Raw genomic sequence first — 24,555 nt, 5'->3', positions numbered from 1 at the left:
CTTATCTGCTCGGCAATCACAGGCTTGCATCCAGTCGGCAGTACCGACTCGGGGGCTGGCTGTAATACGGAGAGTTTCCTGAACTAGTCCGTCCAACGTGCGCGTGATGGCATCGGTTGTGCAGAAGACCCCGAGGGAAATAGGGGGGCTTCAAGGCGGAGCCGAGTAAATCGCCCCTGGCTAGGTCATGTCGACAGCTAGCAAGCCGTTCGAGCCATGCACACCTCCGTTGGCTGTGGAGACTGGAGAGGTTGCAAAAGGACCACCATGCTGTCCATGTTGTCCATGCTGTCCATGTTGTCCTGTGATGCCCCAGCGGTCATTCGCCAGTCGGTCCTCCAGTAAAGGCAAAGAGACGACTCCATCGTCCAGTGCACTCTTGAAGCGGAGGACTCGATCACCATGTAGCGCTGCGCTAATACGTGCGCCTACGCATTTTCAGTCATGCGAAGCTGTGAGCAACGAGAAAGTAGCCAGCCCGGTGGGCTGAAGGGACCTCCAAGCGCTGTACGGAGTACGGAGTGCATGGAAACGCGGGAGCACATGCATGTGCGGTCCTCCGTACGATGCACCAACTGCGCTCCGTTCAATCGCTGTAATACTGCTAGCGATGGTACCTAGTACTTTATGCTTGGTGCGAAAGAGCCAACAGTGCTTACCCCTGGAGTCGCCCGGCTACTGCCTAAGGTATAATGGTGCCTTCTCGTAGTACTGTAAGAACAAGTATTACTTTAGGTGCAAGTACTCCGTAGTTGTACGCAATGCACATGTACCCTTACACTTACAGAGTATTACATTTATACAACTACTTGAGTATTCTCCACGCATACTACTGTAAGCACTGTACATGTAGGTATCTTTTTGGTCGCAAGGTCTGACAGAGAGCTAAGAATACCAACCTCCACAAGTAATACAATGGAGTGACAGGATCAGTACTCCGTACCCCGTACTTTACTCCGTACCCCGTACTTACTGTAGGTGTACAGTAATTAATTACTTACTAGGTGGATTTGCACCAAACAGGTACCATCGCAAGTACCATTCACAAGTTCTTGTACCCCCTCCAGAATGTTTGGCCTTGGGGGTGGGAAAGGCCCAGATTGGGCACCGTCTATCCGTACAGTGTACTTGAACTCCGTACAACTATAGAGAACGGAGTATTACCGTACAATCCTTTCTCATCACCGCCATCTCCGTTCCTGTGCGTACTTACTGTATCCTCTCTGGTGCGGAATCCCGGCGCGACCCCCGCCCCCCCTCCCTCCCCCGGCTTCGCGACCCTGGCTCCGCCAGCGCATCTCGGCGTACAGTATGCCCTCATGTGACGGAGTGACTGAGCTGCGATGCATCACCAGCCCGCATCCCACCCTACGCCTCCAGCCACTGAGTGGCGCTCTTGGTCGACTGGCGTATGGCTGATGTGCAAAATGCAATCAGGACGGTCCCCTTGCATGCATTCGGACCAGTCGCTTCGAGCCTGTCTCGCTGGACAGGCAATGACGTCTCATTCGTCATGGCCGCGAAAGCCGCCGCCGAGCCGGTTGGGAAAGGCACCGCGGTTCCGCATAGCCTACTCTACCTGCGTACATCGCAGACTTTGCATCAATAGCCTCATATCCATGGGGGTACTTGGGGGTGAAATGATCGCCCCTGCCCCCTGGATCGCGGTGCGCAGCCCGCCCCGGCTGGCTACTAGGTAATAGTGACGATGCAGGATGTCGTCGTCGACACCCGGCGCTTCTGCTGGCTGGGGTAATTACCTACCTAGTACAGTAGTACCTGCAATTGCAGGCATTGACTCTCCCTCCTATGAACGCTATGAACGGCGACTGCCCTGGCGCGGGGTCCGGAGGGTCTGTTCCAGCGCCAAAGTACTGTACGTACATGCACTCCGTACGGCCAGGACACCTAGAGCCTACAGGCCCGGCACAACGGGCACGTGAATGCATGCGCCCAGTGAGAGCAGCGCCGGCCAAGGCCGCCGGAACCCTTGAATGTTTGTTCATGGGTGACAGGGACGAGCCAGGAGGCGACGATGGCCCGTTAGCGTTCCGGACCAAGACTAAGCCAAGCCCGCTACGGCGTTGAACCTAAGGAAGTGCGACTACTCGCCATGTTGTGAGGGGTCCTTGTCATCACCGCCGCACACCGGCCGTCGATCTGGAACGGCGACAAGGCCTGGCATGAAAAACACCCTGGCCAGCCAAGAGGGTACCCAGTCGCCTTGGTAGCCGATCCGCACTCCGCACACCAGCACCCCAGCTTAAGTGGAGGAGAGAGCGTGCTGTGCCCACATGGAGCGTCGTGCGGGGAAGAGGGAGTGCGCACGCGCAAGAGCGCGAGAGAGTGAGGCGAAGCACCGACCTCCTCTGCTCGATTCTTGGCCTCCATCTCCAAGCACGAAGCGAGTGGCTGGCGTTATCGCTGGCCAGCCGTCACGCTGGCAGCCTCCCACAAAGGCTTCTGCCGGCTGCGTCCATCCCCCTGCATCCCATCGTCATATCGCGTCAGGGAAGCAGCACGATACTTTTTTGCCCACGCCGGTGGTTGTTCTGACCTGTCATCGTTCCCGGCCGCGACAAGTTTTTCTCGCCGCCCTGGGGAGGCTTGCCGAGCACACAGCACACCTTCACCAAAGTACCAACTTACGTGCGAACGGTGGATAATGCGCTACGTCGTACGTGCGTGCTCCTTGCACCTACAATACTTGCACAATGTACGCGACTACATGCAAGTACATGCAAGTGTACGAGCAAAAAGTACGTGCCTAGTATTTGAGTAGGTGTCCTGCAAGCAGGTGTAAGTACTGTAAGTACAGTACGAGGTAGGTGTGCTTGTACTTGGGTGTACAGTACTCTAGGTGTAGGCGTCCTGCGAGTGTCCTGCAAGTGTCCTGCAAGTGTCCCGCTAGCACGGAATACTTACATACAAGGTATAGGTTAGTGCTGTACTCTGTACATGCGCCAGCAGGTATTCATCGTTCCGATGCCCGTTGCCCACCGCTAACCCCTGTTCCTGGTCCATTTCACTTGCCGCACAGACGGGTCCTTTGTCGTCAAAAGGGCAGCGAGGAGCAGTTCCTGGGCGGTCCGGTGCGGACCAGCAGCCATGACATCTGTCGGCTGCACGCCATCTCTCGCGTCGATCCACCACTAGAAAATCTCATGGAACGGCGACGTTCGACGACTGGGAAGATGCGACCGACCGATGGCCGAGGCACGAGACACGTACCCGCATGGCGTGAGAGACGACGGTGTGCAGCACGGAGCACAGCGCGCTGGATCCTTCCGCACCATTCGCACGATTCAGAAATGACAATCATGTCCCATTCTCGTACTCGTACTCGGCGCCATGCGGCCGCTGCATCAGTCGCGGGGACAACACCTACTCCCCTGCCTTCACATGCCAACCGGTGTGCGAGTCCCAGCATGCGCAGGCAAGTACAGGTACAAAGTGATGTGTGCAGTTTTTGGCTGCCACAGTCATACGAGCGAGTGCCTATACATGGTGTCAAGCGATTGTCCATAGGTGTATTCCGTACGGAGTAAGCATTACGGGTACGGGGATGTAGGTGTACATGTACGTACTGTAGATGTATACTTACTTGCGGCCCCAGCATCTGCATGCACTTGTGCTCCGCACATGCATGCTAATTATACCTACAGTACTAAGTATTGCTCCGTGGTACGGAGCACGGCGGTGCGTATCCGTCCTGCTCGCGATGAGAGTCGACAGGAAGGCCTCGATTTGCCGAGGTCCTCGATCTGTGTCACCGAGTCGGCCTAAAGCGGCTGGTCGTCTGGGGCGGCATCCACAGATCGTCACCCAACCACCATGAAGGCAGGCCGCGAAGGTGGTTTCATGGCTCCGCAAAGCGACAAACAAGCCACGCGGCGCTAGGAAGCTAACGCTCTTGAGACCTGTGCCTGGCCTACCGGGAGGCTAGGCGGAGCAGATGTGAATAGGTCGTCAGCGCTAACCATCAGGCTACGGGGAGAAGGAGTTTGAAAAAGGGGAATAATCATAATCAAGCAGGGATCCATCAAGGCCGGACCCAGACCAGCGTCCGTCAGGCGGCGGGCTCCGAGGACGCCGCCAAGGAATGGCAACGAATTCACGATTCCGCATTACGAGCGCTTCCAAGCACGTCCGTAATCTAATAATAATACACGTACGGAGTAAGTACTGCACGGGAGTAATCGTAATCGCAATAATACCCAGTACGGTGACAAGCACGAGTGCATATACAAGTAATACTGTACACGCACGGACTACGAGCAATACTTGCATGTACTTACTTGGACTTGCACGGAGACCGTGTTTACAGGTGCCTAGGAGGTAGGTGTAGCTAGCTGGACTCCGTACTTGTCGTACCAGCGCCACATGTCCTGCACTGTGCCACATTGTCCGGCACCGGGCAGCAGACATCAGCAGTTGTACATCACACATCTACAGTGCACAGTTCCACAGTACTGAGTTCAAGGGCTGCCTGAATACCCTTCGCAGCCGTCGACGGGTCGACTTTCGGAGAGGCAGCGAGGGCATGCCGACATCCGTACGTACTCGACGATGCTGCACCATTCTCTTGCGAGGGCGGGGCACCATACTTATTCGCAGCCGTCGTCGCCCAAGCACGTACGCCAGCAGGTGTTGGCCAACGAATGTCAGGAAAGGCCCCCATCGCGGCACTTGGATCGTCGTCCCGCACGAAGCTGCTGTCGATGAGCCGACCGATTTGGGGTTGCGCGGAATGCATCCTTCCATCCCCATCCAGCAATGCGTCCGAAATGTCTTCATGTCGGCACTCCGTAGAGGCAACCTCGTCGACACCGTCCGCCCGCCCGTCAGCTTCCACGCCGCAGGGGTGGCCGACCGTGGCAGCTTCTGCCGCGCTTCCAGAATCTCGCTCTGGCATGCGGCTTGCGCGTGCTGCCGTCCAGGTCCGTAGAGCGAGCGCATGGCCCATGTCTTGTCGGCACGTGAGGCGAGCTACCGTCACGTCACCCGCCTGGTCGAGAGCGAAAGGACCGGAACTTTCGACGGGCGGACCGGCGGCTGAGGTTGTTTTGTTGTTTTCGTCCCCGAAGAAGTTGGTCCGACCCCCCTGATTCCGCCGAAGGAGGTGAAGGATGCACCGTCTTCTGGGAGTCAACCCTGATCCACCCACCCAATCAACCATCAACCCACCAACCCGCGGCACCGCGAGAAGCCGGGCGCCGGCAGGCAAGGTCATGCGCAGACCAATCAGCAAAGGACCGTCGGTTGAGTGAGCAGATAAGGGAGGGGAGGCGGGGTCGCAATACCGCTGGGAAATGATGGCTACCAACGAAGACGATCGGAGTGGTGCGGGAATAAATCATGCGCTGGCGCTTGTGAGCGCCTCTCTGGTCGCCTCGATTGATTGGCGGTGTCGCTGGGATGGATTGTGTCTGCAGGTGAATCCGGACTGCAAGTACGGAGCACGGAGCGGAGGACCGAGTACTGTAATTACAGAGTACGTGTGCTGTAAGTAAAGTAGATGTACTAGTACTGTTGGTGCAAGTAGGTACTTGCACCAACAGTACTTGTACATCTACAGTACAGTACAGTACATGTACAGCATTGGTACCCAAAGTCCGTACCGAGTACGGCGTACATACTTACTTAGTGCATTGTACAGTACGGAGTAAGTCTACTTGGTACCCGTAATTATGTTCTAGTATCCTGTGCGGAGTGCACCTTTCATGCGCATGTGCATGTACATGTACGCGCACTCACTTGTCGGTGTGCGACTACTTGTACACCGTAAAGCACGAGTATAGCAAGTAGAGAAACGACAAGGGTTGGCGATCCTAAGAGTCTCGACATAGGTAGGGCGAGGATCAATAGGCGGAGCCAACAGGCATGAGAGTTGCACGATACGAGCTACGACCCCATGGGGAGAGTGCCACAAGCGCCCGAGGAAGAGCGCAAGATTTGGCGTCGAATGAAACGGGCATCAACAAGGACGAGGTACCTCGCCCTTCTGGTTGGTCATTTTGGACGGCCCGATAGTTATTGCAGCCCGAGTGCCGAGCGTCACCCTCGCACACGCTCGCCCACACACTCGCCCACACACTCGCCCACACACACTCGCTCACCCGGAACCACACCCCGCGATCCGAGGCAGTCATTTGCCTCGACGATGCTGCCCTAGCACCGTTACATCAACTCTGAATCGTTCCTGGTGCTCACGCCTCTCGCGACCACCCACTCGTCCCGTGCAGCGCGCCGAATCCTTCCGACCTCTCTGCCCTCTCCGGCATCATCTTCTCTGCCTCGTCTGCCACCCTTGCTCGCATCGCACCAAGCCGCGTCCGGCCCTTCTCGCCAGCAGCGGGACCGGTTGCCACACCCAATTTGAAAACCCTTCCCCTCCCGTTGCCACCCCCACCCGGCAGGCGAAGCAAAGGAAAGCAGAGCGCAGCAAGGCAGACCAAAGCAAAGCAAAGCAAAAACTGTCCCTGCCATACGCCAAACTCTGTCATCATGGCCGTTGCTCTGGACAACGCCAACCCCACGATCCTCAGCGCCTCACAGCTGCCGACGCGCCAAAACGAGTCGGCAGCTCGAAGAGGGCCCGACACAAAATACGACCATGACATTTTATCGCGCCCAAGATGCCTGTCGCGTCCCTTTTGCGACCTCGATGTGCCGTGGCCCCACGGCGACCTCGGAGAGGCCAAATGGAAGGCGGAACCGATAGACGAGCAGGAGATATACGGTAGGGTCTCGTTCCCTTTCGCCGCATCATTCATTGTCCTTCACCAAGCAAATGTCCCCCCGTCGCTCTCCTCCCTGATAGCCGCAAAGACTTTGTGGCCGCCGTCGCGAAGCCCAGCCGCGCCCCCGGACCGCCGGTCCCCCAGTCACACCACACCTCACGCTCGCGGCGCCGTCTGCCGGGGCTACTATTTTTTCTTCTTCTCGCATCACGATATATTATGGCCGATAACGCTAACGTGACATGTGCAGATCTAATCCACAGCATATCGGATCCCGAGCATCCCGTGTCCCTCGGCCTGTTGTCTGTCATCAACCTCCCCGACATCCACATCACCCCCTCGCCCGCTCTTGGTGTCCCGGACCAGAGCACCATCGTCAACGTCCTTGTGGAGCTCACCCCGACGGTCACCCACTGCTCGCTGGCCACCGTGCTCGGCCTCGGCGTGCGAGTTCGGCTCGAGCAAGTGCTGCCGCCCAACTACCGCGTCGATGTCCGCTGCAAGGAAAATAGCCACAGCCAAGATGACCAGGTGAACAAGCAGCTCGCCGACAAGGAGCGGGTGGCGGCGGCGCTCGAGAACGATACGTTGCGGGGAGTCATTGACAAGATGCTGGAGACGTGTGCCTGAACGGCGTTCCTCATGGCCGCCTGATGCCGTCGAAACGTGACTTCCGCAGTCGCTCCGAATCGGCGCATGCGCGCGAGCTCCTCCCCTTCACCTCACCCTTTCACTCCGTGACCAAGTCTCGTGCACATACGACCCGGCATCCTCGCGGGGCATCTGCCCATGGCGTACAAAGCTGCCTTTCGCCACGGCATAAAGTTGCCGAGGCCTGCGTCGCGCGCGAGTCGGGAAGAGGGCCACCGTCCTTCGCCGTCGCGGGATGCAGGCCCTGGCCGGCGCAGCTAGCCAATCCGGCTTCGAGTATTACCAACAGACGGCCACCACGTCCAACTGCCGACTCGAGCCGATTAGGCAAATTGATGGATCGCGTTCTGGAGCTTCGCCTGATGGGGGTGCGGAGCACCGTTCCTGGAGCCTGAATTGTGGCCAGTGCTCGCGGAGCCGGCCCTGAGCGGCCGGCTCGGAGATGATTCAACACGGCACCGCTGGGGCATTTGTGTCCGTGCAACGCCATTCGATCCCGCCGTCGGGATCCTTTCTCTCCATTGCTCGTACTTGCTCGCCCCCGGGCGGAGTGCGCCATCTCCCGCAGCCGGAGCAAAAGACGGACATTGGATCACGCACTCCTTACTTACTTGCTGGCCGGTCGACGACGGCGAACCCTCCCCAGGAGCGACTAATGGGTCCCGCGGGTTCCTTGGTGGTGCCGAAGGGCTAACCAACGAAGATGCCGTGCCATTGAATACTTGCTGGGTCATGGTTGGTGTGTGGATACTCAGGTCAGGTTGGCCGGTATCGGACGAGTTTTTTCCGAACCTAACAGCGGAACGCTACATCAAGCGGCCCTATTATTATTATTCTCCTTATTATTACTACTTCGCACAACATCCTGTACGTAATCACCCAAGTATACTGTGCACCGTGTACATGTACAGTACTGTGCCTGTAGGTCTACTGTAAGTACTGTATATTCGCTCGTGGCATTGGATAACACTACTATTTTGGTCGTGGGATGCCGACGGGCACGGCATGCAGTGCCGAGGCTGCCTGCCTCTGTTCGGACTTGAGTGCTTTACTTGTTCTGATCCAGAATGACGTCCGCCGCCTTCTCGGCCACGAGGTACGTCGACACGGCGGTAAAGGTACCGGGGATCTTGGGATAGACGCTCGCATCGACGACGCGAAGCCCCTTGACGCCCCTCACGCGGAAGCTCGAGTCCAGAACGGCCATGGGATCGTCATCGCGGCCGATGGCACACGTTGAGCTTGCGTGATGACCCCAGGCCGTGTCTCGCGCGTAGGCCTCGATCTGCTCGTCGGATCGGACGCCGTCGCCGGGCAGCACCTCGGTCATGGCCACGAGCGGCTGGCGACGGAAGGCATCACGGGCGAGGCGTACGCCCTCGCGGATGGCACGCAAGTCCGCCTCGGCACCCGCGTCGAAGTAGTTGTAGATGATGTCGGGCACGTCGAGCGGATCGGCGGAGCGCAGGGTGACGGACCCGGCCGTGTTGCGAGGGTGCGCCTTGAGGATGGCCCAAGTGAAGACGTCGTGCCTGGCCGTGATGTTGACGCTGTAGCCGGGGAAGTAGCCCCGGAAGTTGACGGGACCACCGAAGGCGAAGACGTCGTACTTGCCCGTCTTCGAGGCCGACGACTTGTAGAGCATGGCAACGGCAAGTCCGTTGGAGGCGTAGCTTCCCCTGTTGCCCAGCACGGGCCTTTGCCACCGATGCAGGCACGGGTCCTCGTCCGGGTCGTCGCGGAAGGTGCAGTCGGCGACCGAAGCGAAGGGGGCAGGCGCGCGACCCTGGACGGCAACCTCGTAGTGATCCTGCAGGTTCGATCCGACACCTGGCAAATCTTTCACGAGCCGGATACCGAACCGAGCCAACTCCTCCTTGGGACCGATGCCGCTGAGCTTGAGCAGCTGAGGCGAGTTGTACGAGCCACCGGCGACGATGACCTCGAGCCTCGCCGACGCCGATCCCGCAACGCCCTTCCCCCCGCTCCGGGCTCGCGGGCTCGCCCGGTAGAGGTAGGCACCGTCGAGGAATTCGACGCCCGTCGCCCGCGGCTCGTCGCCGCTCTCGTCCACGACCACCTTGGTGACGTGGCAGTTGAGACGGACGTCGAGCGGGTACTTCTTGGTGCCGTCCTTCTTCTTCGCATCCCGCACCGCCACGACGAACTCGCGTGAGCCGACCCTCCTGCCGCCATCGGTCGATATCGGCGTCTGGAAGTAGCCGCCCTCGGCATCACGCCGCGCCGAGTCGGCGTTGGCGTCGCCCAAGAGCACCGTCCCCAAGTTCGACACCGCCTCGGACAGGTTGCCGAGCGCAAACGCTCCGCCCGACACGAGGCTCAGCAGCTGCGGATCCTGGAGCGGGATCGTCAGCGGCGCCGTCTGTGTGCCCAGCCAACCATCGTACCCGTGGCCCTTGGCACCCGGCAGCAGGTAGCGGTTGCGCTCCATGCGCACAAAGTACTTGCGCATCTTGTCGGGCGCCCACGACGCATCCCCCGTCAGTGCTGCCATGTACTCGAAGTCGGACCGGTGCGGGTACACGGCCACCAAGGCGTTGTGCGCCGTGCACCCGCCGAGCGTCCCCGTCCGTGGGTACAGCGTCCCGAGCATCTCGGCCCCTCGCGGCGGGTTCAGGCCCGTGTAGAGGCCGCCGTCGCTGGTGCGGTATGACGTCTTGAAGTCCCGGGCCTGGCGCTCGTCGTCGGCATAGTGTCGGACGAAGAAGTTCCACGCGAGCGCTTCGTCCTCCGACGACCGTGCCGAGTAGGCTGGTACCGAGTAGTTCGTGCTGCCACCTTGGTCGTCTCCCGCTTCCAGGAGGAGCGTCTTGTGCCCGGCGAGGGCAAGCCGCGCGGCCAAGGGGCCACCGCCCGCCCCAGAGCCGACGACGATGAAGTCGTAGCCCGTGAGGTGGACTGCCGCGACTGGCTCTGCCAAGAGAAGGGCAGCAAGGGAGGGGAACAGCGGTCGCATCTTGGAATCCACACCGTCGTGAGCGCTCGAGAGTTGCTCTGTGCTTTCCCACCAACAAGATGAGCACGACTTATCAAGGGTATGGGGGTCTGCTCGCGTCGTAATGACGTTCCTGGCCAGATTCCAGGAGGCGCGAGAAAGTACTACTCGGACCAAGGCAACCCAAGTCACATCGACCAAGCTGCTGGTCAGGGGCATTGCCTCGGCATCGCCGCGAACCATGGGCCTTGGCTGGTCCGAATGAGCCAATGCAACCTCATCGCTGGATCCAGCATTGCAGCTAGCCTACTGGCCCTCTGGCTCGTCTCTCTAGACTGATTCATTTCCACCGTGGATATCACCTCACACGATTCGTCGTTCGTCCCGGCCTCCGTCCGATGCTGCGTTCTGGCGCAGGCGTGTGGGCCCTGCCGTTTCCAGATGACAATATGCCTACTTGCAAGTACGCATGTTGCGATTCCTCCAAGGTCGGCCGGGCTGGTTGAACGATGTTAATCCGCTGTGAATCTTGGCGGTTGAATTCGCACTCAAACCCAGTCATGATCGCCTGACATCTCATTGCTACATTACTCGGCCTGTGTCACAACAGGACGAACCCAATTACAACATGGTTATGGTCTGTTGACCATCCTTCCCATCAGCAGCGCCATATCGGAGGGGCGGGAGTGAAAGCATGAGTCGAGGAGGCGAGAATCACGAGCATGAATACATGAGAAAAGCGTACCGGAATCTTACTCCGGAAAACCCCCGACGTGCCGAGGCTTTGGTCGAGAGATTCTGCCCAAACTGTTCAACATACTTGGCGGCCATTCCGCGGGGTGGGGTAGGTAAGCAAGGCTAGGCGTGCAGTAACCAGTCGTACGTAGATCGGTGTACGAGGGTTATTACGAAGCGATTTATTTGCCTCGTCCAAGCCTTCTGAACGACAAAGCCAAGCGTGTAGCTCGACGATCGTTGCCGCACGGACAGACATCAGAAAGACTGGATGACGCCATTCACGCTAAGAGATAAAAATGCCCTCTTGCACGTGCGTTAGACGAACGATGTGGACATGGTGTACCCCCGTCTCCATGAAGCTCGAGGGAAATAACTTGTCGTCTGGAACGCTACTGATGCAAATCTGCGGAGATGATGGTTCCCGGGCCCGTCGTCATGCCGCCAATCCCCGTTCACCCAACTTCCCTGAACGCACGCATATGTACAAATGACAAGTGGCAAATGGCAATCATATCCCGTTACCGATTGCAGCCAAACGACTCCGCATCGCCGTTACCTCCATGTGCCCGCCCACGCCAAGAAACCGCGGTGGAAAAGCGGCGGTCAAGCATCGCCCAGCATGCCGCTCTCCATCAGTGAACTGTAGAATTCGGGCTCGAGGAAGGTCTTGACGCTCACGTCCTCGCTCAAGCCCTTGCGTCGCCTCGTCTTGAGCACAAAGTCTCTCGCCGTCGCCTGCGTCGAGGCCGGCTGCAGCGGTCGTATCACCTGCTCCCGGTCCAGGGGGTCGCCCGGCACGATGCTCCAGCTGTCGAACACCATGCTGACCATGGAGCTGCCCTGCGTCTTGATCCGCAGATCCGTCTCGAACCCGAAGCTGTCAATCACCGGCAGGAGCCCATTGACGCGGTAGAGGGGCGTGCCGGCCACGGGGCCGTCCGACAGCACGTGCCCTCGCCGCCGCGCCAGCACGTTGTACACTTCCATGTAGGAATCTTCCGGCCCCGTGACGGAGACCGCGTAGACGGGCTCCATGAGCCGTGGGGACGCCATCAGGAAGGAAGAGTAGCACGCTCTTCGGGACGTCGGGATGATTTGTCCACCGCCGCGGTAGATCGCTTCGTTGGCCAGCACGACATCCGTCACCTTGAACTTGGTGTTGCGGATGGCTAAGGTCGTCAGCGCGTGAACTGTCAAGGTCGTCGCCATCGTCGGCACACTTACGTTCCTCGCACAAGGGCCCCTCGCGCGTGGCCCAGCTGAATCCCTGCCGGATGGACTCCCGAACGGTGCCCAGGAGCTTCTTGTCAATCTGCCGGCTAGGTTAGCCCTTCCGTTGCACCCTCGGGCGTTGCCGTCGCCAAACTTACATCCGTGGGGATGGTGTCGTCCTGCAGGATATTCGGTCCGTTGTCTTCCGGCCCAAAAGCCCAGATGCTTCGCGCCGCCAGTTTGTCCCATCCGTGCTGGTCCTCGAAATGCTTGGCCGTCTTGCGAATAGGATCCTGAATATTGACGGCGCCGGTCTCAATATCGGTCGAGATGCCCTTCTCGAGCTGCTCCGCCACCATGGTGATCCTGTTCTTCTTGTTCGGCGTGATAGCGTAGCACTTCGTCGCAGACGTCTCCACCACCGTCTCGCAGAATCGGGTGACGGGATCGGAAACCTTGATGTCCATGTCGGCGTACAGACGCCGCAGGTCGTGCAGGACGCAATCCATGTAGAGTTCTCCCGTGCCGATGACGATGTGCTCTCCCGACTCTTCCACCTTGGTGTTGATGAGCGGGTACGACTTTTGAATCTTGCGCAGGCCGTCCAGCATCTTGGGTAGTTCGGATGGGTTGATGGGCTCGACGGCAATTTTCAGGACGGATTCGGTGAAGTGGGTGACGGGTCGGAAAATATAGGCATCTTCGTCATCTGGAAGCTTTGGCGCCATGATGGTGGCCGACTTCACGATGGAGTTGTCGACGCCGCCGAGGAGAACGAGGTTGCCAGCCGGGACGCCATCGGTCGGGATGTTGTATCTCGTTTCGCCGATGAAAACCTCGCCGATCGACGACGAGACCATATCTTCTTCGTCGTCCAGCGAGTACCCCTCGCCCAGAACACGCACGGGCATGCCGGGTCGCGCGGTGCCGCTCAAGACGCGGCCAAACGAGTAGAAGCTTTTGGCATCTGAACTGCTGAACAGCTTGGTGACGTGGACGACGAGTGGCCCGTCGGCGTCGCACTCCTTCATCGAGCTTGCAATCTTGGTGTCCAAAGGGCCGCTGTAGTAACGCTCGAGGAAGCGGTCGGCCCCTCGGACGGGCGACGGAATGTGCTGCACCACCATGTCGACGAAGCCGGTGGATGGGCCGAAGAACTGCTCGCAGACGAGCTTCAGGATCACCTTGGCGTCAGCCTTGTACTGCGAGGGCTTCAGCTGAATTCCAAGCTTCTCGAGAACCGTTTTCAACTCGGCAGGGCTGTCGCTGATGGAGTGGGTGAAGAGTTTGTAGACGGGCTCGAGGATGAAGTGAAGAAAGGATCGGGAGGCGTTGTCCTCGACGGGCTTTCTGGTGAAGCTGCGCTTCTTGGGATTGAAGAATACGTCGCCCCAGAGCCGTCTCGCGAATTCGTCGACGTTCACGTCGCCGTACTGGGTGGCATACATCTTGGCAAAGGACTGGATGGTGAAACACCAACCAAAATCGGTGCAAGCGAAGAGGACGTTCCCTTTCTCCGGGCTGATGCGGTTGGAAACAGCCTTCGCCGGGGCGGCGTTGGCGATGGCCGTGTTGACCTCTTCGACGACATGCTTGAGCTTGAAGTAGGCATCCTTGGGGGGGAGTTTCAACTCGAGGATGAGACGATCCATCTTGTTGATGATGAGGGTCATGGGCATGTCTTGCAAGACGGCGTGCTTGATGATTTGTTCCGTGTTGACCTGAACGCCCTCGACGACGTCGACGACGAGGCAAACACCGTCGACGAGCCGTAATGAGGCGGCGACCTCGTCAACGAAGTTGACGTGGCCGGGGGTGTCGATGATGTTGACGAGGTGGGATTTTCCCTTGGTACTCTGCAGGACGAGGCTCATGGGCGCCGATTTGACCGAGATGCCCCTCTCACGCTCCAGGATATGGGTGTCTGTATATCGCAGCTTCTCGTCGCGTTTACGACCGCTCCGCCGGTCTAGTCTGTCGGAGATGTCGTGCGTCTCCATGACAAGCATGTCCATGAAGGCCGTCTTTCCGTGGTGCAAGTGACCGGCGAGCGCGACGTTTCGCGTCTGTTCCGGAAAGTTCATCAAGTCCGACATGAAGCCCCGGTCGAAGAAGACGGGGGGAAGGTCCGCCTCTTCGATGTTGAACTTTTTGATCTCGACTGGTGCGATGATAGGCTCCGTAAGGGGCTGGGCATCTTCGTCTTCGACCCGCGTTTCGACTTCTTCGCCGTAAATTTGCTGGGCCGTCGGGTAATACTGCTTATCCTCGTGCAGGATGACGGCATTGGACGGGCCATCTATGACATGTCTCCCATCAGCATCTTGAACCAGTTGGGGTAGCAACGGAGTGGCGGATAGGCACCATCGACTTCCATCAGCTCATCGCCTGCTCCCCCATCCGGTCTGTCGGCTTCGTCATCGTACAGGTAGTCGCCTGCGTTCACGCCCGCCTCGGACGCTTCCTCGGACGCGGCCTCCTCGCCGATGAAGTTGCCAAACCTGTTCTCGGTCAGCGATGCCACGATCCGCAAGGAAACTCTCGGCTCGGGGGGCCTAACTCGTCATAGAGGTCATCCATCTTGCAGGTGACGGGATGGTACGCGCCGAAGGGTCGTTTGACTGGCGACGCACAATCGAAATGGTGGTCTCGCCGAGGGCATGAAACTTGAGCTTCCGTAACTTTTTCGAGATCCGAGCTGCGAGGCTGTGTCACGTGTGGCGAGCTCCAGCCAACAATCCAAGGCCGAAGCGCCCCGCCTGCGGCTACCGAGAATGTTGTCTGTGGCTGAAATGGGTGGCGCCACAGTGGCCCGGCCTTGGAAGAAAGCCGTTCGATCATCCGTCTGACAGCGGCAACTTGTAAGGAGTGTCCTGAACAGCCCGTCGCCCCCCACGACTATTGATGGGCTTGTCGTGTTGCACCGCGTACGACCCATCGTCAGTCACGATTTCAAAGGGTTACCTGAGTGTTTTCTACGACGGCACATGGTTCCGCTGCAATGTACATGTGAATGTAAGTGATGAACACTAATATGGATTCCTACCCAGCACTCCGTACGTAGGTGAAGTGAACTCTGTACAAGTTTTCTGCTGTAAATACATGTCCTCTACAGCACGGAGCACAGAGCACGAAGTATACTTACTCAAGTAGAAGTTCTATCAGTGCATGTACTTGTAGTTGTGCCTGCCGCAGGTAGACAGTGGATTCATCCACTGAAAACGATCAGGTACAAGGCCTAGCAGTCGCGGTAATTGTGCTGAACATGTCAGAGCCGTCACAATACGAATACGAACTCGAGCAAGAACAAGGCGTCCCAGGTCGATCAAGCACAGGTAATTATTCAACGAGCACATGTAGGTCTAAGTGCATGTGTGTAAGGTAAAATACGTTTCATTTACATGCACATTGTAGATGAGCATTTCATCAGGACTTATCCTGTGTTCTCCGAACCGTGCAGGCTTACGCTGTAATCAACCGCGTTGGCACTCGCAAGGAGGAATGTACAGTACTGAGTACCCGTCACTAATTAAAGAGTATAGGTACTTATTACCTACCTGCTGGCTGCAGTAGGGACTGGAAGTAAGTGCTGATAAGTACATGTACGCGATCTGCCGCGTGAGTGGACTGCAGACTGCAAATCAGACAAGCCTCCCAATGACCCACACAATCCACTATTGCATGCGCGTGTTAATTAACATGGAGACATTTCGGATAGACACGCCATGCTGATGGCTACCGCTGGTTGGCACTCATGTAGACCTCAAGTACTTACATGCATCTGCGGCTGGTTTGAGAGAGAATCGCGATCGAATCACGCGGGCGTATTGTTTACGAGCCCCGGCTGGCAACCAGTCAATGTACCGATGGTTGCTGTACGTTGAGTCTCCGTTCGGGCATCCTGGATACATCACCTGAGGGATCGATCTCTGGGATTTTACATGCATGTACTTCCTAGTACTGTAGTCTGTACATGAGGAAGTACATATACGTACTTTCCCTGTTTTGAGTATCGGTCCAGGGAGACCAGGAAAGCCAACGTGATGTTGAGACGGGGTTCTGCCAGCGCATAACATACTAACTCTGTTGTTCTTGTTCTTGTACTACTCCGTAGTCCTCCGTAGAACGTGCACCTATCTGTTACAACATTTCCATGGTACATGCGACCGGTAGAATAATGTACGTGCCTATCACGGTATTGCATGAAAGTATACTGTACGTATTTCACGTGTTCACATGTAATAGTTAATACTACCTGTACTCCGTACTCCGTGCTTGTACACCTGCTTCGTACAAGTACTTTGTTTGTGGTGCAGATTGTACTGTATAGGCATGAAGTACTTACGTATACTGTAAGTACGTACTTAACTGTACTTACAATTCGTACTGTCGATGTCGCCGATGCCGCTAAGCCAGAAGGAGCCCCGCCCACCCCAACGCAACCGCTGGTCACGACTCACGACTTTTGCTTGGTTTTGATGAAAGCTCTCTCACGCCCACCACCTTCCTCCGATTCCATCTTCGCTGTTCCAATACCTCGTCTTGATTTATCCCTCCGTCTTTATCGACAGAGAATCGAAAAGCAGTCTACGCCCACCATGTCTGGACTTCCTCCTGTCTACATCGTCTCTGCTGCGAGAACGCCGGTCGGCTCGTTCCTTGGGTGAGCTTCTCCACTACGCCGTCCGACTCCGGCCGCCGTCACGTACACCGACCTTGGCTGCAGTGCTGATGCCAAGCCGTTGCAGCTCTCTGTCAAGTCTGAACGCCACTCAGCTCGGCTCTTGTGCCATCAAAGGTAGGATTCGGGAAAAACGCCCGACGAGTTCACGGAACTTGCAGCCAGGTTGACTGTGACTAGGCGCTGTCGAGCGGGCTGGCATCAAACCCGAGGATGTTGACGAGGTCTATTTGGGCAACGTCTTGTCTGCCGGGTAGGCCTCCCCCATTCTGTCCTTCCTCCATGCTCTCGGGGGACCAGAGAGCTTCTTTCTGCATTCTGCCCAACTAACAAGCCGCAGTCTCGGCCAGAGCCCGGCCCGCCAGGCTGCTCTCGGCGCCGGCCTCCTCCAGTCGACCGTCTGCACGACAGTAAATAAAGTCTGCGCCTCGTCCCTGAAGGCCATCATGCTTGGCGCACAAGACATCATGCTCGGCACCGCCTCCGTCGTCGTCGCCGCCGGTGCCGAGTCCATGTCCAACACGCCACACTACCTCCCCAATCTCCGCACCGGCGCCAAGTACGGTGATCAGACTCTCGTCGACGGCGTCCTCAAGGACGGCCTCACCTGCGCCTTGAAGAAGGAGCACATGGGTCTCGCCGGTGAGCTCTGTGCCTTTGAGCACCAATTTTCTCGCGAGGCCCAGGATGAGTATGCCATCAACTCCTACAAGAAGGCCCAAGCCGCTACCGAGGCCGGCCTCTTCAAGGAGATTGTCCCTGTCGAGGTCAGCGGCGGTCGCGGCAAGCCTGCCATCAAGGTCGACCGCGACGAGGAGGTCAAGAACCTGAACGTCGACAAGCTCAAGGCCATGCGCCCGGCCTTCAAGCCTGACGGTTCCATCACCGCTCCCAACGCCGCCCCCATCAACGACGGTGCCGCCGCCGTCGTCCTCATGTCCGAAGCCAAGGTCAAGGCGCTTGGCATCAAGCCCATGGCCAAGATTCTCGGCTGGGCCGATGCTGAGCGGGAGCCAGAGCGATTCACCGTCGCCCCAGCTCTCGCCATTCCCAAGGCCATCAAACACGCCGGTCTCACCGACAAGGACGTTGACTTTTACGAGATCAACGAGGCCTTTTCCGTCGTCGCCCTCGCCAACATGAAGATTCTTGGCCTCGATGCGGAGAAGGTGAATGTCTACGGCGGTTCCGTTGCCATCGGTCACCCTCTGGGTTGCTCCGGCGCCCGCATCGTCACCACCCTCACCTCCGTCCTGAAGGAGAAGAAGGCCAAGATTGGTTGCGCTGGCATCTGCAACGGTGGCGGCGGCGCCTCTGCCCTTGTCATCGAGAATCTGCAATGATGGATGGATTGTTTGTGGAGACGCCCCCGTCGTTGGCGCGTCCTTGTCTTTGAAAAACGGCTGGCGGTACGAGTATATGTAGTGCAATTTTCATTGAAGGCAGGTCCCCAGCGTCTGCCGCCCTGAGAGGGAGGAGAAAAAGTCTGGGCAAAATTTCACCTCTCATGTTCCCATTTATCATGCTCTTTGCAACGCCAGCGTGGACATCATGTCATAAAGGCTAGCGGGTGGCAAGATTCCACCATCATTCGGGTGCACGTGCAATAGACAGGCTCGACGCTTCAGGACTTGACTGCGTCGAAAGTAACGCTATTACCATAGAAGCACCTTCGCTCTAGAATCATACAACAATAAAACATTACGCAGCGCCCAGCCCATCGCATACGCCACATTGTCTGGAGGACAACACCCCGTCCCTGGATCAACCCCATCCTGCCAGCTCAGCTGTCCAGTGCTCGTCGTGAAGAAAGCCATGGCGTGCGCTCCCACACTCGATTGCTGTCAAGGGTGGCATGACGGCATTCGCAAAGGGAGACTGGGGACCAGATAGCGCCCTACTGCGACGCCCCCAAGGGTGCATCGCAAACAGAACGGCGGCCAGCCAGTCCACACAAAAAGAAGAGCGGGATATCCACAGCTCCAGACGGTATCATCCCAGAATTTCACCTTCCCTTGCGCGCTTTACTCCGCCCGGCTGGCCAGGTCGAGGACGACACCCTCGTCCTTCCATGTGGCAAAGTTGGTGTTGTGCTCACGCACCTCCTCCTGGCTCATGTCCTTGGCCCAAGGCGGATTGTGCACCAGCTTCTCGAGCAGCTTGCTCTCGCGAAGGCTGCTGAGCGCTTTGGAGACCTTCTCCTGCCGCTCACGCTTCTCGGCCGTCCTAGGCGATTGGTCGTATATGAAAAACTCGGACGTGCCAGGTGCCCAGACCATCTTGGAAGTCCGAAGGCAGATGCTTGTGGTAAGGTCTTCCTGGTATGCGACCGGCTTCGGGATGTGGTCCTCGTCCGACTCGTTGTCGCCCGAGGGCAAGTTGCGGGTGAGCACCACCTTCTGCAGCTTCGACCGCGGGATACCCTCGGTGGGCTCCACGCGGATGAAGGACGAAATGTAGTATTGCCAACGCTCACGCATCTGCATCTCGTCCATGTAAAAGGTCGTGTCGGAACGCTGAAGCCAGCGCACCGTGGCTTCCAACTTCTGCGGAAACTGCATCGTGTCAGCGCCAACGCCTCATCTCTCGACCTTTGCCGTGTACGTACCCAGCAGATGACGAAAATATCGCCATCCTTGACACATTTTTCCGCAAACTTCCGCGCGCTGATCTCGGTCTGGTACGAGGTTTCCTCCTTCTCGCGGTTCGCAAAGTACTGATGGATCAAGTCCGGCGTCTTCTCCTTCGCGTCGGTGCTGCTGCACGTGAGGGCCAGCCGGCAGAGCGTCTTAAGCTGGTCCTGGATCGTATACAGTTTCCAACCCTTCTTGAGGTAGTAGTGGCGAAGCACCTCCTGGTACCGCGTCTCATCCACGTCGCCGGTGATGTAATCCTCCACCAGCTCAACCGTCTTGGACCAATACTTCTCCGGCTCATCGCTGGCGTCGAAGTAGTTCATGACGGTGTCGGCGAAGCCAATGTCTCGCGAAGGCTTCGGCTTGCTCAGCCGCTCGACTTCACGGGCCACAAAGTCCTTGGAGCCCTTGAGCTCCGACAGTCTGTTGTAGACATTGTGGAGGATGCTGAAGAAGACGAAGATTGTCTGGTTGGAAAAGAAATTGTACCAAGGGCGGCGGAAGAAGCCGTCCGCTTTCAGCTCGCCGTCGGCATTCAGAAGGTTGTCGTCGTCGCCGCCGAAGACGACCGCCTTGGGCACCGTCGGCATCCAGCGCTCGTTGGAGACTTCGGGTCCAGCATTCTCGTCGGGCGCGTCAGGCATGTCTTCCTCGTTTACCGAGCCAATGTCGGGCGTTGTTTCCTTGCTGCCATACGCCACGCTGTCTTCCTTGTGGCTCCGCGGCTTGCTGCCGTTGCGGCCGGGGTCGAGGACGCCTCGAAGAAGGTCTCCCTTCTTCCCGTTTCGCCTGCTGCGACCGTTCGTCAGCTCCGCGGGTACAGAATCCTCCACCTCCTCCTCGGCAGAGTCGGGCGGAATCTTCGGAACGCGGTCCTGCACGACATCCTCGTTCAGGTCGAAGAAGCCGGTCATGAACGACTCGAAAAATTCGAGAAGCCGCTCCTTCTCCTGGGCGCTGTGCTGCCCGCTGTGAAGAGGATAGAGCATCATGAGTCGAAGTATGTCGAGGACGAGGTCCTTGTCGCCAAAGTTCCAAACGAGCTGGTGGCGTGGCGACTTGCCGTGCAGGGCGCGTTCGCGGCGCTGCTCCTCGTGCTTCGTCTTGATAACATCAACCAGATGCTTGGCCGTCAGGCTCTTCTTGTCGTTGTTCTTGACAAGAATGCCCATATGGTCGAGGCTCTTGAGGTACATGCTGTCCGTCTGCGCGTGCCAGACCTTCTCCCACTCGCGTTGCGAGAAGCGCCACTCCTCGTCCTTCTGCTTCATGCGAGCGAGCAGGACCGGAACGACGTCGAACGGATGGCTGAACATGTCGTTCACCACGTCTATGCCCTTCTCGCCGTAGATCTTCTTGCAGATGCGCTTGAAGATGGACGTGCTCTGGCCGGCCAGTGCAGCGGGCATGTGGAACGTTTCTCGCTCAGTCGGGGTCATGGCCAGCATCTGCTGGGCGACCGGTTCGAGGAGCTGGATGCACTTGAGGTTGATCTCGATGTTGAAGTCGTAGTCGTGACGCTCCTCTTCGATCCGATGCAAGCCCTCCTCAAACTGGTTCTTGCGATGGGCGACAAATCCGGAGTCCTCGCTCGCCCAGGTTGGGTGCGAGGCCCACTGGTCGTTGAGGACCGAGTTGCACAACTCATCCCGGCCGCTGCAAGCCTTGAGGCGTTCCTGGCGCACGTCAGTCAGGACGGGGGAAATCGACGTTGGGACGACAATCGTCTTACCCTCTTCGGCAAGAGCCTATAGCTGGGTCCGTAGCCGCGACAGTTGCTTAGCGACAACTTATCCGTCGGCGGCGCGGGACGGTTGTCGATCATGACGTCGCCGGACTCGACGCCGACAAACGACTTCCAGAAGGCCATCAGGTCCGGGTTGGCACCAATGAACAGCGCTCCCTTATGGAACAGGGTGTTCCTGTCGATGATGTTCTGGCTGAACAGGTTGCACAGCTTGAGGAACTCGTTCATCGACGACCGATTGCTCAGGAACTTTTTGACGCGCTCGAAGAAGGCGATCTCTTCCTGGCTGGAGGTGACGGTCGACTGCGGCGGGTAAGGCTCGGGCATGACGGGTGTAAGGGTCGGCTCCATGGCCGAAGCGTCACCAGCGCCCCTGGCATGAGTCAACTTGGCTCGTTTGTTGCCGTTGAGGCCAGGCTGGGGGAGGCGGCTGGAGGCTTCGGCTAGCAATGCATCAGCATTTTGACCCTGCTTGTCCGCGCGGGGCCGCTTCTTGTTGTCCTTGCTCGCGCTCGCGGGAGGCGCGAAGCTTCCGAGGGGTGGCATCTTCTGGCCGTCTCTCATACCGGGCTGGGGAGTGTGGCTCGGTCCCGACGGCGCGCCCTCGTCCGTTCGTCCAGGCGTCGCCTTGGCCTGGCCGGCCGACTCGGGCAGGAACTGCTTGAAGTCCTCGAGGAGATCAGGGGCCGAGTTGAAGAGGGCCGTGACCTGGGCATAGACGTCCTGGATGGGCTTCTGCTCTCTCTGATAGGTTTGCAGGATCTCGAGGAATTGCTTGTAGATCTCGGGTTTATCCTGGAAACGATTCTGCCGCACGTCAGCTCCAAAACACACGAGGGAAACAGGACGGCGGGGGGCAGAAAGCAAACCTTAATCTTGTTGACGTAGCTGATGGCGTGGTTAAACTCGACCGGACCTCGGCGTTCGAGGTTGGCCTGGTTGAGGGCTCCATTCACACCTCCAGGGCCTCCGGCGGGGACCGGTGTTTGGGCTCCGCGCGCGTTTGGCCCGCCGGCGGCACCGGCAGCACCCAGCACTTGAGCGGCCGTTCTCTGGGCGGCACCTTCGAAGGAGCCGCTCTGGGCTGCCGCCTGAACGAAGAGGCTGCCGCCATTCTGAGGAGGGGTGCTGAAGTTGGCCTCGGGGCTCTCGATGCTGTGCTGCGGGCGCTGCTGCCACTGACCACCACGGTCTGGGAACAGCGGCTGGCCAGGAGGGCCATCACCTTGGACTCCACGACCCGCAATCGACTGCACCGTAGTACCCATGGGTGTGGTGACACGGATCGTGTTGGGATCGTTTCCGGCACCACACTCGATCCTGTAGCCGGGAGGGAGGAAGGTATTGAAACCTTGAATCAGGTTGGGATGACCGGCGAAAAGTTCGGATACGCGGTTGATGACGCCGGGTGTGTCGATGCTGGGTTTGTCCCGTCATGTCAGTCCTGCTCTCGCTGGAACTCGAGGAAGGGGCAAAACTCACGCCTGGCTTTTGAAATCCTTCATGATGTCAAGAAAGCGATTGTACACATCCGGCTGGTCATGGAATTGCACCTTGACTTGATCGAGGTACGTCAGGGCATCCTGTGCGAGTAAAACATCAGCTTCCGTTCCATGCGAGTCCTGCCATGCGCTTGACGACGGTGATGCCATGTCGAATCTCATGTTGAAAATGATCGTCGCAGACAGACCTGCATCGCCTGGCTGGCACCGTGGCAGAAAGCACCGTGCGGCACATCGCCGCAGGGCGACATATCCTCGAGCAGAGGCATCATCCGTCACAGGCCACTGGCTCGAGAGGCTCTAAAGGCTCGAGAGCGACTTGACCAGAGGTGTTGGTGACTGCGGTACCCTCGCCTCGGTAGAGGGGGGCCGAAAGGATGTGTGGTGCAGAGGAGAAAGGGCTGGGAGGGGCAGAGGAGGACAGGGCAGAGTTCTTGTAATGGAAAACGGTAGGTCGGACGAAAAGTGGGTGGTGGATGCAGTGATAAACGTCAAAAAAAGGCCACCAGACCAGGCTAGACGTGTGTTTGTTCTTTTCGGCCACCATGCTCATATCGGTTCCTGGGCAAAACAAAAAATGGAGAGAAGGTTCAAGGGATGAACGAAAGGTGACGTACGTTTAGGATCGGCTGCTGGCCCTGCGTGATGCCGCCGGGAATCTGGTGGCCAGCAGGCGTCATACCCACGATGGGGGCGGCGGGCGGCTTCGCGCCTCGCTGGCCGTCCTGCTGGGCTTGTTGAGGCGGCTGCGACTGCGTCGACGGCGGCGGCGGCGGAGGCGGCTGCTGCTGCTGCTGCTGCTGCTGCTGCAACGGACCACCGAACACGGCGGTCGGTCCGGTCGGAGCAGTCTGGGGTGGGTTGGGAGGAGGCTGCGGGTGCGGTATTGGCGCAAACATCTGGTGCTGCGAGCCGGCTGCATGCTGTTGCATGGGGGGTCGGTTGTGCTCGCTCTGCAGGGGCCCGCCAAAGTTGGCCATTGGTCCCGGGGGAGCGCCGAGGTGTGTCGAGGGAGCACCACCATTGTGGTTCGCCAGGAGTCCTCCAGGGCTGTGTATGGCACCCGGTATCCTCGAGGCCACAGGTTGGTGGATGGGGATGGAGCCGGCGCTGCTCTGATGGGGGGTTGATTGGTATCGGTCGGCAGGCTCTCGGTCCCGGTCTCTTTCTCGATCGCGTTCGCGCTCCCGTTCTTGATCACGTCGCATTTCCTCGTGTTGTTGCATGGCTCGATGCCGATCCTCCATTTCGCGCTCGCGCTCGCGGTCGTAGGGCGGCGCACCGCCGTTGCGGCCGTGGAGGTTCTGGTTGTTCATGCTCGTGGACTGGCCAGCAAGGACTAGGGCGTCAGCCGACGGGGTTCTCGACGGCTCGACAAAGGGGAAAGAAAGCACATGGATCGGCGAGGTGATTGTCCGCTCGGGAGGCCGCGTGGATTATCGTGGCCGCCTGAAGCAGCTCCGAGATGGCGGCGCGATGCGAACGCAGATGATGGAGACGGATGGGAGCGGCGCGGCGCAGCGCGGTAGGGACGTTTGGAGGAGGGATACCTACCGCTTGTCGGCTAGCCTAGGCCTGGAGGCATCTACATGAGGGCAGATGACCGAAAGGCAAAAGGCTGTAGGGGCGTACCGAATGCTTGTCCCAAGTCGGCAGGACCAGACACGCAAGCAAGGTGTGCAGGGTGAA

The 24,555-nt window shown here is 58.5% G+C and overlaps 6 protein-coding genes across 6 annotated transcripts; 2 read left to right on the top strand and 4 right to left on the bottom strand.

Annotated features, from left to right (window-relative positions):
- Nucleotides 1-4,441: 4,441 nt before the first annotated feature.
- Nucleotides 4,442-5,233, bottom strand: DCS_04613 (uncharacterized protein; the record flags this gene model as incomplete). Its single annotated transcript, XM_040801921.1, has 1 exon — nucleotides 4,442-5,233. The coding sequence occupies one exon, from the start codon at nucleotides 5,231-5,233 to the stop codon at nucleotides 4,442-4,444; it is 792 nt and encodes a 263-aa protein (XP_040656954.1).
- A 1,274-nt stretch (nucleotides 5,234-6,507) lies between these two features.
- DCS_04612 (FAM96B-like protein) lies at nucleotides 6,508-7,373 on the top strand (the record flags this gene model as incomplete). Its single annotated transcript, XM_040801920.1, has 2 exons — nucleotides 6,508-6,742; nucleotides 6,994-7,373. 2 exons carry the CDS (start codon nucleotides 6,508-6,510, stop codon nucleotides 7,371-7,373), a joined length of 615 nt encoding a protein of 204 aa, XP_040656953.1.
- Nucleotides 7,374-8,442: 1,069 nt separating this feature from the next.
- DCS_04611 (GMC oxidoreductase) lies at nucleotides 8,443-10,593 on the bottom strand (the record flags this gene model as incomplete). The annotated part of the gene is made up of 1 exon (XM_040801919.1): nucleotides 8,443-10,593. One exon carries the CDS (start codon nucleotides 10,591-10,593, stop codon nucleotides 8,443-8,445), a length of 2,151 nt encoding a protein of 716 aa, XP_040656952.1.
- Nucleotides 10,594-11,691: 1,098 nt separating this feature from the next.
- DCS_04610 (uncharacterized protein) lies at nucleotides 11,692-14,880 on the bottom strand (the record flags this gene model as incomplete). The annotated part of the gene is made up of 5 exons (XM_040801918.1): nucleotides 11,692-12,257; nucleotides 12,313-12,400; nucleotides 12,459-14,599; nucleotides 14,665-14,801; nucleotides 14,861-14,880. The coding sequence occupies 5 exons, from the start codon at nucleotides 14,878-14,880 to the stop codon at nucleotides 11,692-11,694; spliced, it is 2,952 nt and encodes a 983-aa protein (XP_040656951.1).
- A 2,018-nt stretch (nucleotides 14,881-16,898) lies between these two features.
- DCS_04609 (uncharacterized protein) lies at nucleotides 16,899-18,324 on the top strand (the record flags this gene model as incomplete). Its single annotated transcript, XM_040801917.1, has 4 exons — nucleotides 16,899-16,963; nucleotides 17,049-17,098; nucleotides 17,162-17,234; nucleotides 17,322-18,324. The coding sequence occupies 4 exons, from the start codon at nucleotides 16,899-16,901 to the stop codon at nucleotides 18,322-18,324; spliced, it is 1,191 nt and encodes a 396-aa protein (XP_040656950.1).
- Nucleotides 18,325-19,005: 681 nt separating this feature from the next.
- Nucleotides 19,006-24,182, bottom strand: DCS_04608 (histone deacetylase complex protein; the record flags this gene model as incomplete). The annotated part of the gene is made up of 6 exons (XM_040801916.1): nucleotides 19,006-19,536; nucleotides 19,590-21,293; nucleotides 21,350-22,171; nucleotides 22,234-22,783; nucleotides 22,847-23,067; nucleotides 23,484-24,182. 6 exons carry the CDS (start codon nucleotides 24,180-24,182, stop codon nucleotides 19,006-19,008), a joined length of 4,527 nt encoding a protein of 1,508 aa, XP_040656949.1.
- Nucleotides 24,183-24,555: the final 373 nt, after the last annotated feature.

The sequence above is a fragment of the Drechmeria coniospora genome, chromosome 02, assembly GCF_001625195.1.
Source record: "Drechmeria coniospora strain ARSEF 6962 chromosome 02, whole genome shotgun sequence".
NCBI classification, from domain to species: domain Eukaryota; kingdom Fungi; phylum Ascomycota; class Sordariomycetes; order Hypocreales; family Ophiocordycipitaceae; genus Drechmeria; species Drechmeria coniospora.
This window is presented reverse-complemented; position numbering and strand designations above follow the sequence as displayed.